This window comes from Oncorhynchus tshawytscha, linkage group LG33 (genome assembly GCF_018296145.1).
Source record: "Oncorhynchus tshawytscha isolate Ot180627B linkage group LG33, Otsh_v2.0, whole genome shotgun sequence".
NCBI classification, from domain to species: Eukaryota; Metazoa; Chordata; class Actinopteri; order Salmoniformes; family Salmonidae; genus Oncorhynchus; species Oncorhynchus tshawytscha.
This window is the reverse complement of record NC_056461.1, coordinates 3,622,519-3,635,078: the sequence shown is the minus strand read 5'-3', so window position 1 is coordinate 3,635,078 and position 12,560 is coordinate 3,622,519. Positions and strand designations below refer to the sequence as shown.

Genomic DNA, 12,560 nt, shown 5'->3' with positions numbered 1-12,560 from the left:
CAGTGTCTTTTCCACTCCGGGCCTGTTATCTTTCATTATATCAGCTGGGTTCAGTTCAACCCAGTGTCTTTTCCACCTGTCTTTATCCAGTTCCCAGTGTCTTTTCCACTCCGGGCCTGTTATCTTTCATTATATCAGCTGGGAGTTCAACCTGACCTGTCTTTATCCACCCAGTGTCTTTTCCACTCCGGGCCTGTTATCTTTCATTATATCAGCTGGGAGTTCAACCTGACCTGTCTTTATCCACCCAGTGTCTTTTCCACAGGAGGCCATCTTGATCTCGATGTCCAGCCTGAGGAAGAAAATCGCAGCCACATTTCCAGACAAGGCCAAAGGTTCGAAACAGGAAGTGGCCACTGACAAACCATCACTGAAAGGAAGTCAAAAGGACTAATAGTTCACACCTTTTATATACTTCTGGGATCAAATGAATGGACATTCTGTACCATCAGCATTTTTTATTCAAGGATAGATCACAGCACAAGTGAAGAACCATAAGATGTTCTTGGTGGTACTCCTGGTCTTTTGTATCAGGTCAGTAGGTGCGTTCCATGTATATCCACTGTTACCCTTTTGTCGTATGTTTCTACTATCCCTGTGTATAGGATTCCATGCACATTTAAACGGCATGTACATGCATTTTTTTTCAAATGTTATTTGTTCTCAAGACACATTACAGAACATTCATGAAGAATAACAAGTCAATCAGCACAATGCTAACAATAAATAACGCAATACATTCTTTTGGATCGTTCAGACTCCAACAGCTGCATGCCTCAGGATGTCACAGAGGTAAAGGGTCAAAGATGACGAGACAATGTTTGTTTGTGTCATGGTTTGACAGGATAAAATAAACTCTGCATCAAGTACAGCACAGTTGTGTGAATGCCTTAAATCTCACACACCCCTACATTCAACAGGAATGTTATGATTCCATTGGGTTCGCACGAGCCAACCTACAGTGCTATAATTGTAAGCTTAAAGTGTTCTGATGTTGGTATTTTTACTGTGTTAGGTGGAAGCCACACATGGTTTGATTGGATAACGTAATGCAACAAACATGTCACTTAATTTGAGCCATACTGTCTATAAGCATCTGTCTCTGAAATGATTTGCTTTAACGTCAGGATAATACAATCTCCCCTCAGTATGAGAAAGTTGATATTATAACATTTGCTTTTGAGGACGTTTTTAAAACAAACATTAGAAACATGTAAAAATATTTTTTGTTTGTTTATATTTACATTAAACATCAGTTGCCCTATAATTAGAAATGTGTTTTTTATTTTACCAAACTAGCTATTAAAAAAAAGCATAAAAATCTACGGTTTCCAGGAGTTAGTTTTTTTCTGTGTGGAATGTGGAGTGTGGAATTTCATTTTCTACTGTACACAGAAAAACAGAATTAACTCCTGTAAAACTTAGATTGTACACTTTTTTTGTAGCTAGCTTTGTAAAATAAAAAACACATTTCTAATTTATATTATTTGTTACAAACCAAGCCCACAGCTTCATATGTGAAAGAAATACTTCCTGTATTTCCTTCAAGTCATCACAGGGCTACAGTAATTCCCAAGAAAAATGACTACTATTCAGAGAAGGGGGCATACCTTGTGAGAGGAACCAGTCATCTCACCATGTGGGGTGAGTGAAGCTGATATTATACTGCTTGGCCCAGTGTGCGAACACCTGTTTCTCCGTGATGAACCGATGGTGGGGCCCCTTTCGGCCCTTCTCGTTCTGCAGGTAGGTGACACACTCTTCTGGGCCCCTGGGCTTGTAGTAGTGGTAGGGCATCTTCTTGGGCTGGGGCTTTTTTCTAGGAGAAGGGGTGCTACAAATGACTACATTGACAATGTGCTCCAAGACAATCAGCATACATAATGGGTAGCAATTACTCTATGGCTCCTTTGTAGACAAGAAAGATAGATACCCGCACACTGTCGAATGCTCCCCTCGCTGTTTTACAGTGCAACGTTTCGACCCAAAAGTCTTCGTCATGCTTCTTTCATAGAAACACAATCATAATACATAATATTACATTGTGTATATGAAAGCAATCCTGTCAATTGCAGACAATGGTTTCATAATAATCAGTATTATAGATTAACCATTTGCTCACTGAACACATTTAGGATTACACAATGTAATAGTTTGATTTAAGTGATTGATAGATTGCTGTTAGCGATTTATCGTTATGTTTAGCCTTTGTTCATACTCACCCACAGTGACTGGGTGGAACCATCCCGTACACTTTAATATTGTCACACATCTCTATGGCGATCACCATGGTGAACCAGCCAGTGCTCAACCAGGACTGAGACTTCGCTCTTTGGAAGGAAACCGTAGGATAAAAATGTTAGTGAGAAAAAAATATATATTAAGAAAGCTTTTGTATTTCTTGATAGGGGCATTTCTATCATTAGATGCCAGGAAAATCCTCATGTTGTGATCATCATCATTAAGAAATGTAATTAGAATTCAATTAGAATTTGATTCATCAATTGAAGCCGAATTCCCGTATTGAATTGAAATTTCATGAAACTGAATTAATTTAGCATCATCCCCATTGTTCCATCCTCATCTCCACCTTCATCCCTTTTACCCACCTGTCTCGCCCAGTCTCTTTCTGAAAGAGTGTATCAAACTTATGCATCTTGCTGGGCGTGATTGTGAAGCTGGACAGGTTACTGTAGGTCATGCTCACTCTCTGGATCAGACGGTACAGCGTTCCTTTAGCCTCTCTACCAATCTTGGTGGGCGGTCCCCAGAATATGACCGCAGAGTTTGCTTTATGGTCCGTGTGGTTGAGAAACTCGGTGGGCCGCCTGACCACCCTGAACACGCTGGAGTGGGCCACCACTCTGAGAGTGGTCCGGTTGCCCACGTCACGCTCGAACCCTGTGGTGGGGGCGTCGTTCATGCGGATCACGCACTGGGTGTGGTCGATTTCCGGTCCGGCCCCGCTGCCCAGTACGTGGCTGGAGCTGGTCACCAGAGCACAGTGGTGGCAGTGCAGGGTCATATTCTGGAGGGAGAATGGAGAAAATGTCAGAAAATATATACAGTATATAATTCTCTCTCTCATGCGGGTCGTTCCATTAAATGAGTCCCGTTTATCCATTTGATATTCAAGTAGAAATTGTGCACCAATATTGGATTTTAAAAGCCCGCTATATTAAATGAAGTGCCCTTTAATATAGACCACATGCAAAATGCAATACATCTGATTTTTATATGAACAATGACTTGCCAAAATGTCCCTATGTGCACTCTGATTTCTCAGGAAGATTTTAACCCACGTAGCCCCCAAAACTCTCATTATAATATATATATATTTTAAAGATTTTCAAATGAAACATTTAACATCTAATAGTCAAATCATAAAAGCAGGTGAGGTGTTTCTACTGGTGTTTTGTGGTGTAAAATTTAGTGGGTCGAGCATAGCACGTCAACCCTTTCACCCAGACAGACAGCTGCCCCTCACAAGCTTTAAGAAACCCACAGACAGACAGCTGCCCCTCACAAGCTTTAAGAAACCCACAGACAGACAGCTGCCCCTCACAAGCTTTAAGAAACCCACAGACAGACAGCTGCCCCTCACAAGCTTTAAGAAACCCACAGACAGACAGCTGCCCCTCACAAGCTTTAAGAAACCCACAGACAGACAGCTGCCCCTCACAAGCTTTAAGAAACCCACAGACAGACAGCTGCCCCTCACAAGCTTTAAGAAACCCACAGACAGCTGCCCCTCACAAGCTTTAAGAAACCCACAGACAGCTGCCCCTCACAAGCTTTAAGAAACCCACAGACAGCTGCCCCTCACAAGCTTTAAGAAACCCACAGACAGACAGCTGCCCCTCACAAGCTTTAAGAAACCCACAGACAGACAACTGCCCCTCACAAGCTTTAAGAAACCCACAGACAGACAGTTGCCCCTCACAAGCTTTAAGAAACCCACAGACAGCTGCCCCTCACAAGCTTTAAGAAACCCACAGACAGACAGCTGCCCCTCACAAGCTTTAAGAAACCCATTGACAGTTGCCCCTCACAAGCTTTAAGAAACCCATAGACAGACAGCTGCCCCTCACAAGCTTTAAGAAACCCACAGACAGACAGCTGCCCCTCACAAGCTTTAAGAAACCCACAGACAGACAGCTGCCCCTCACAAGCTTTAAGAAACCCATAGACAGTTGCCCCTCACAAGCTTTAAGAAACCCATGCTCCTCCCTGTTGCACACAACAACCTAGCTAGCCTAGTCCATAATGTTTTTGAACATTTTTTTACAGCCTTATTCTAAAATTGATCAAATAAAAAATGTATCCTCAATCTGCACACAATACCCCATTATGACAAAGTAATAAACCGGTTTAGACATTTTTGCAAATTTATAAAATAAAAAACACATACCCTATTTACATGAGTATTCAGACCTTTTGCTATGAGACACGAAATTGAGCTCAGGTGTATCCTGTTTCCATTGATCATCCTTGGGATGTTTCTACAACTTGATTGGACTCCACCTGTGGTAAATTCAATTAATTGGACATAATTTGCAAAGACACACACCTGTCTATATAAAAAGGACCCACAGTTGACAGTGCATGTCAGAGCAAAAACCAAGCCGTGAGGTTGAAGGAATTGTCTGTAACGCTGAGACAGGATTGTGTCGAGGCAAGGCTCAAGGTCCTTGAGTGGCCTAGCCAGAGCCTGGACATGAACCCGATCGAAAATCTCTGGAGAGACCTGAAAATAGCTGTGCAGTGATGCTCCCCATTCAACCTGACAGAGCTTGAGAGGATCTGCAGAGAATGGGAGGAACTCCCCAAATACAGGTGACAAGCTTGTAGCACCATACCCAAGAAGCCTTGAGGTTGTAATCGCTGCCAAAGGTGCTTCAACAAAGTACTGAGTAAAGGGTCTGAACACTTAAGTAAATTCGATATTTCCGTTTTTTTGTGGGGTACTGTGTCGATGAGAAAAAAAATTGTAATACGTTTTAGAATAGGGCTGTAACATAACAACATTTTGAAAAAGTTAAAGGGTCTGAATACTTTCCGAATGCACTGTAGGTGGGAATTTCAGTACTTCAGCATAGCATTCTCTCATGGGGTTCTATTTAAAGTAATGTTTTGAGAAACTTCCATAAAAACATTGGTAACATTCAAAGAACATTCTAAGAATGTTATTTAACCTTTCTAGCGCAACATTCCACTGAAAAGGCAGCACGTGAAATTCTTTTTTTTTTTTTTTAAATGTCACTTTCACACATTAACAAGTCCAATACAACAAATGAAAGATAAACATCTTGTTAATCTACCCATCGCGTCCGATTTAAAAAATGCTTTACAGCTAAAGCACAACATATGATTATGTTAGGTCATAGCCAAGTCGAAAAAAACAACCATTTTTCCAGCCAAAGATAAGTCAAAAAGCAGAAATAGATAAAACTAATCACTAACCTTTGATGATCTTCATCAGATGACACGCATGTTACACAATACATGTATGTTTTGTTCGATAATGTGCATAGTTTTATCCAAAAATCTGAGTTTACATTGGCGCCTTACGTGCAGTAATGTTTTGATTCCAAAACATCCAGTGATTTTGCAGAAATACTCATAATAAACATTGATAAAAGATACAAGTGTTATTCACAGAATTAAAGCTAGACTTCTTAATGCAACCGCTATGTCAGATTTTTTTTTTTACTTGATGGAAAAAGCATAATCTGAGAACGGTGCTCAGAACCCAAAACAGCCAAAGGAATATCCGCCATTTTGGAATAAACAAACTTAGAAACACCATAAATATTCACTTACCTTTGACGATCTTCATCAGAAGGCACTCCCAGGAATCCAAATAGCCACTTGTTGTTAGCGTGTTCAGCCCAGTAATCCATCTTCATGAGGCGCAGGCACTTCATCCAGACAAAAACTCAAAGTTCTGTTAGTCCTTTAGAAACATGTCAAACGATGTATGGAATCAATCTTTAGGATGTTAACATAAAACATCAATAATGTTCCAACCGGAGAATTCCTTTGTCTTCAGAAAAGCACTGGAACGAGAAGTAACCCTGTCGGGAGCGCGCGTCATGAGACCAAGGCTCTCTGTCAGACCACTGACTCAGAGGTCTCATGAGCCCCTCCTTTATAGTAGAATCCTCAAATCAGTTTCTAAAGATGGTTGACATCTAGTGGAAGCCCTAGGAAGTGCAACCTCATCCATATCTCAATGTGTATTCGGCAGGCCAAGCTTTGAAAAACTACAAACCTCAGGATGTCCCACTTCCTGGTTGGGTTTTTCTCAGGTTTTCACCTGCCATATGAGTTCTGTTATACTCACAGACATCATTCAAACAGTTTTAGAAACTTCAGAGTTTTCTATCCAATATTAATAATAATATGCATGTATTAGCATCTGGGACAGAGTAGGAGTTAGTTCACTCTGGGCACGCTATTCATCCAAAAGTGAAAATGCTGCCCTCTATCCCAAAAAGGTTAAAATCTTACATTCCATTCTCAGCGTCAACAAAACACACTTAACAACTTAACTCTCATTCTAAGTGTTGGCCGCGCCCACTAAATTCAGCCACACCTGATCCTAATGAGTGCTTTTTTCCCTTTGAAATGGGGTCTGTTTGAATAGACAAAAATGAACAGCTTTGTATGAGTTAAATAAAGATGGCATGCAGGCTCCATCCTGGTGGCTCAGTTGACTAATTCCATGCATAGAGAACACAATAGAAGTGTTTACATGATTAATGCCAAAGCAAATTAATTTCCATGTGTCTGTGCTTGGAGTTCAAAACACTTAACCCAAACTAAGCTAGCAGTATTATTAAGTCTTATTGAAACATGTTCTCAGAACATTCATTACCTTCAAAACAACCTGTAATTTCCATTCTCAAACGTTAATGAAACCTCCCTGCAACCTAAAAATTTACATTCCCAGAACAGCTGAAATTTACCTTGCGTTCTCAGAACGTATAAAACATGTTTTGTTGGTCAGGAAACGTATGGCTTCGTTCCCAGAACCAACAGGAAACCAAAAACATTCCCACAACTTCCAAGGAACCAAATGTGCTAGCTGGGAAGCTTCCATTCCCTTGTCACAAGGGGATTTGCAGCTGATTTTAAGTCAACCCTGCTACTTTATTTGGCACATTATAGGCACTTTTATTGTATCTCTTGAGATGGGAACACATTTTGATTATTAAGTTGAACATGTGCGTTGAGTTGAACGTCCCCCCCACCCCACCAAGTTACACTACACAAAAGGGACTCATTTAATGAAAGACCCATGCACAAATATGAACACACACTGCACATGTACTGTAAACAAGCACACCACAATTCTACACAGCTATATGAACACAGTTGTATGGACTGTGCAACAGCTTTCCACTAGGGACAGTGAAGTTTTGATTCATTTTGGACTTGGGATGTTCTTAAAAATAAATGCATGTTTTGTTTTTGGGCTGTGCATGATTGAGTCTATGAATCACGCAGTACATAGCTACATTTAACCAGTGTTAAAAAAAAAGAATGTATCCACCGATACAATTTGATGCCGCAAGTGTGAGCGGGAACAGGGTTCAAATTACACCTAGACTACTGGAGGTGCCCTAAAAATAGCTGACTTGACCCAGATGATTTGAGCCCTTTGGGGGAAGCAAATAGTAATGTTTTTAGGCTTGTGGGTGGGATTACATTAATATGTTATACTGATTGTTACATAAAAGTAATAATTTGACCAAATATTTAGGAAGAGGTCATCATTCCATAGAGTCTGAAGGATAAGATCACATGGAAAGAGTGATAAGCAAGTTAGGTCCCAAAAATTTGATAGAGGTTTTATGATGCTTGTATAAAAACTAAAGTAGATCATTTTAAGATTGTTCTGTACATCAGTTGGGGTCTCTATAAGCTTCAATGAGGTCCTAAACCTGGCATGAAAGTGCATCCTTGCAGTGGTGTAAAGCACTTAAGTAGAAATACTTTAGTCATTAATATTTTACAACTTTTTACATCACTACATTCCTAAAGAAAATGGACTTCTTACTCCTTATATTTTCCTAGACACCCAAAAGTATTCGTTACATTTTGAATGCTTAGGAAAATGGTCAAACTCACACACATATCAAGAGAACATTCATGGTCATCCCTACTTCCTCTGATCTGGCAGACTCACTAAACACAAATATTTGATTTGTAAATTGTCTGAGCATTGGACTGTGCATCTGGCTATCAATAAATACATAAAACATTGTGGTATAAGCAATTTTAAATTATTTATACTTTTACACTTATCCTTAAGATATTTTAGCAATGACATTTACTTTTGATACTTATGTATATTTAAAAACCAATACTTTTAGACTTTTACTCAAGTAGTATTTTAAAATTAGTCATTTTCTATTAAGGTAGCTTTACTTTACTCAAGTATGACTTGTAACTGTGTGGGCTAATATAGTAAATGTTTGCCATAGGGTAAGTTGAGCCAATGGCCATAGGGTAAGTTGAGCCAATGGCCATAGGGTAAGTTGAGCCAATGGCCATAGGGTAAGTTGAGCCAATGGCCATAGGGTAAGTTGAGCCAATGGCCATAGGGTAAGTTGAGCCAATGGCCATAGGGTAAGTTGAGCCAATGGCCATAGGGTAAGTTGAGCCAATGGCCATAGGGTAAGTTGAGCCAATGGCCATAGGGTAAGTTGAGCCAATGGCCATAGGGTAAGTTGAGCCAAGTACAAAGTGTTTGTTACGTAGTAAGCCAGTGTTAAAATATGCTTCAAACTATTAAAAAGACAAAAAGTGGTTTGGATTGTGTTAAATTGTTTGGGAAATAAAGATATACATTGATTTAAAAAGGTAGTGGTAATACTCAATTCTGTACTGACACTTCTAGGCAGCTGAACTTACCCTGTTCCACAGCTCAACTTACCTGTAATGTTTACATTAATTCTTGAGGGACACACAACATCCTGAAATATGTAGATATCTTTGTTAGAAACCATACTATATTTCTCTAGACGGTTCAATTTGCGCCGCTCTCCACTACCTGTTTGTAGTGTACTGCATGTTCTGATTAAATACTTGTTCTGCCCCATGTACAATATATTGAAAAATATATATATTTTTGGTTGAGCTCCCATGTGTTTTATATTAGGGTGGCCTTCTTGACCAGGTCTCCAGGATTAAATAGATGTTCCATAGAATGTGAGTGTGAGTTACCTTGTTTCCATAGACAGCAACATAGCCCTCCTTCCCTGCCCATTTCTTGAGGTCGGTGACCTTGATGGCGTGATGAGGCGTGGACGCCCTGAAGGGACTGTATAAGGGGCTGATGTCGTTGCCACTGTTGGAGCTATAGAGAATGAGGAGGGTCATAAGGAGGAAGATGGCTCCGAAGATCACCGTCTTCTGGCTCTGCTGCCCTTGCTGGAAAAGATGAGGGGGGTACATGTAAATGATATACATCAATAGTTATTGCTGTGTTGTTTGTTACTCTTTAGTGACAGACTATTACAGGAAGGTAACAAATTGATTAACTGGCCAGCGTGTACACTGTATTTGGTTCTGGGTGCCGAGATCAATGTTAGTGCTTTGTTGTCGATCTGACTTTCAGTAAAAAAAAATCAAATCCCACTGGTGACTTAGTGCATGACTTAGTGCATTCAAACTCCTTCACTTTTCCACATTTTGTTATGTTACAGCCTTATTCTAAAATTGATTAAATTGTTAAATAAAAAACTAATATTTTAACTGAAATATTATATTTACATAAATATTCAGACCCTTTACTCAGTACTTTGTTGAAGCACCTTCACCAGCAATTACAACCTTGAGTCTTCTTGGGTATGACACCGCAAGCTTGGCACACCTGTATTTGAGGAGTTTGTCCCATTCTTCTCTGCAAATCCTCTCAAGCGCTGTCAGGTTGGATGAGGTGTGTCACTGTACTGCTATTTACAGGTCTCTCCAGAGATGTCCAGGCTCTGGCTGGGCCACTCAAGGATATTCAGAGACTTGTCCCAAAGCCACTCCTGCATCGTCTTGGCTGTGTGCTTAGGGTCGTTGTCCTGTTGGAAGGTGAACCGTCACCCCAGTCTGAGGTCTTGAGAACTCTGGAGCAGGTTTTCATCAAGGAATTCTCTGTACTTTGCTCCATCCATCTTTCCCTTGATACTGACTGGTCTCCCAGTCCCTGCCGCTGAAAAACATCCCCACAGCATGATGCTGCCAACACCATGCTTCACCGTGGGCATGGTTCCAGGTTTCCTCCAGATGTGACGCTTGGCATTCAGATGTGAAAAAGGGGGTCTGAATACTTTCCAAATACACTGTATGTCAAGTTTAGGTTTATTTTGCATCTTTGCACCATATGCAACATAGATAATGTTATGCTATAAAATTGTACAAAACATAGGCCTATTATGGATAGTTCATCAGTAATTATACTTGATAGCAAATTCTACAAAAACAGTTCATTGACTCTAGAAATAAGCATTTCAGGTGCCTTGTAGTTATATTTATGAACAGTAACTGAGGGTGTATCAATACTCAGAATTAACTTACCTTGTCAACTAGCCTCAGCCCCATGCTTCTAGATCAGGCTGAGCGACATCACATGTTATGTGCTTTTCTGGTCACCACCCCTGTCAAGAGTCAGATGATCCATAGTGAATACACACTATTTCATAGGCTGCTTTCATAGGCTACAAATCTTTCATAGGCTGCTATGTGCGTGTGCTTATATTGTCAATACCATGTCACTAATCCTGTTGTTGGTCACAATTGTCATGGGAAATAATACAAAAGCCATATATTGTGCTGCAGAATAATCTAGTGTTTATTGCATTGCAAAAAAATAAGGAAAATAAAAAACATTGGTTGCCAAATTCTTGAGAAGTGTGTAATTCCGAATGATAACATAAATCATTCTAGGCCCTATCTGTTTTACAGAACAGGTGCAGTGGTTTATCAAAACAAACACCCTTGGTTTAAATAGAAAGGGATATTTGTTGCGCCCACATTTCATTTTAGCGCACTGAAATCTGTTTGAACAAAACTGTTAATCCGAGCCTGTCAAAACATATTAAACATTACAATCCAATAGAATAAAGCTATCACTATGGGAGACATGACAATTTTCCTAAACCAGTTGCCTCACCTCTCACGCAGCCAGACATCAGAGACGATTCGTGTTGACACCATAAATAGCTTTATTTTAAACCATAATAGCGGAAAATGGCGGTCATTCAACAATAACAGTGGATTAATGACAAAATGCAATGAAAATGAGGGTTGCTTACCAACTCAGAGTTTTATCCATATGAGATCCGTCCGTGCACCATTGACGTTTGATCTGTCAGCGCTTGCACCATCTTCCTGCACAATTGTAGGAGGGGACTGGCTCCCCAGCTAGCACATATTGTTAATTGGAAGTTGTTGGAACGTTCGTTTTTGGTTTCCCATTGGTTCTGGGAAAGAAGTCATAGAACATTCTGAGAACAGAAGTGAAAATTCCCACCTGTTCTTGGAACTTAATTTTTAGGTGCAGGGAGGTTCTGAGAAATTTTTACTATGGTTCCCTGAAAGTTTTATTAACGTCTGAGAATGGAAATTATAGGTTATTGGAGGTAATTAAATAACGTTATGAGATTATTCTCTAAATGTTGTGAATGTTTTGAACGTTTTGAACTAAATTTAAAGTATATAGGTTTTTAATAACTTCCTTAACTTTCACAGAATGTTTCAGTAAGACTTAATAACACTGCTAGCTTAGTTTAGGTTAACTGCTTTGAACTCCAAGCACAAATTAATTTGGTTAGGCATTAATCATGCAAACACATTGTTTATTGTGGCATGGCATCAGTGAGATTTAAATCAATGTTCTTCTGTTCTCTATCCATAGAATTAGTCCACTGCGCCGCCAGCATGGAACTAGCATGACATGTTTTTTAAAACTCATACAAAGGTGTTAATTTAAGTCTATTCAAACAGACCACATTTCAAAGGAAACGAGCACTCATTAAGATCAGGTGTGGCCAATTAGTGGGCGCGGCCAACACACTTAAGAGTTTTGTTGACGCTGAGAATGGCATTTTAAAAGTATTCACAACCATTGACTTTTCACATTTTGTTGTTTTACAGTCTGAATTTAAAGTGGATTAAATTTGACAAAACCTGCAGAAAATGTTATGCTGAAAGACTGAAATTCCCACAGAAGAACATTGTTTGCTAATGTTCTCTTACCTATTTAAGAACATTCCCAATGTCAAACCAGTTGGACAACATTCCTAGAAGTAATGAAATACCGATAAAATAACATTCCTTAAAATGTGCTGAGAATGGTCCGAAGCTAATCAAGTATACTGCACCATTTCTAGAACGTTGTGGGGAAGGTTGTATGCAAAATAACCATAGGACAAGCATGCTCTCAACAAGCTCTGAAACATATGGTCCACAGAATGTTGTGTGCTAGCTGGGTTGCATCATCAACATTTCATCACTGCAGTGGAAATGCCAGGGATTTCTTGTCTAATAGCTGGTGGGTT

At 39.8% G+C, this 12,560-nt stretch overlaps 1 protein-coding gene across 3 annotated transcripts; it reads right to left on the bottom strand.

Moving 5' to 3' along the window:
• Nucleotides 1-443: 443 nt before the first annotated feature.
• On the bottom strand, nucleotides 444-11,421 carry LOC112230762 (alpha-N-acetylgalactosaminide alpha-2,6-sialyltransferase 6). 3 transcript variants are annotated; one of them, XM_024397033.1, is made up of 7 exons: nucleotides 11,316-11,421; nucleotides 10,579-10,658; nucleotides 9,235-9,441; nucleotides 2,610-3,028; nucleotides 2,223-2,330; nucleotides 1,934-2,005; nucleotides 444-1,819 (listed from the first exon to the last, which is right to left on the bottom strand). In XM_024397033.1, exons 2-7 carry the CDS (start codon nucleotides 10,600-10,602, stop codon nucleotides 1,633-1,635), a joined length of 1,017 nt encoding a protein of 338 aa, XP_024252801.1. In that variant the 5' UTR covers nucleotides 10,603-10,658; nucleotides 11,316-11,421; the 3' UTR covers nucleotides 444-1,632. The 3 variants fall into 3 exon arrangements, with proteins under 3 accessions (XP_024252801.1, XP_024252802.1, XP_024252803.1); XM_024397034.1 differs by having other exon boundaries at nucleotides 1,934-2,002; XM_024397035.1 differs by lacking the exon at nucleotides 1,934-2,005.
• Nucleotides 11,422-12,560: the final 1,139 nt, after the last annotated feature.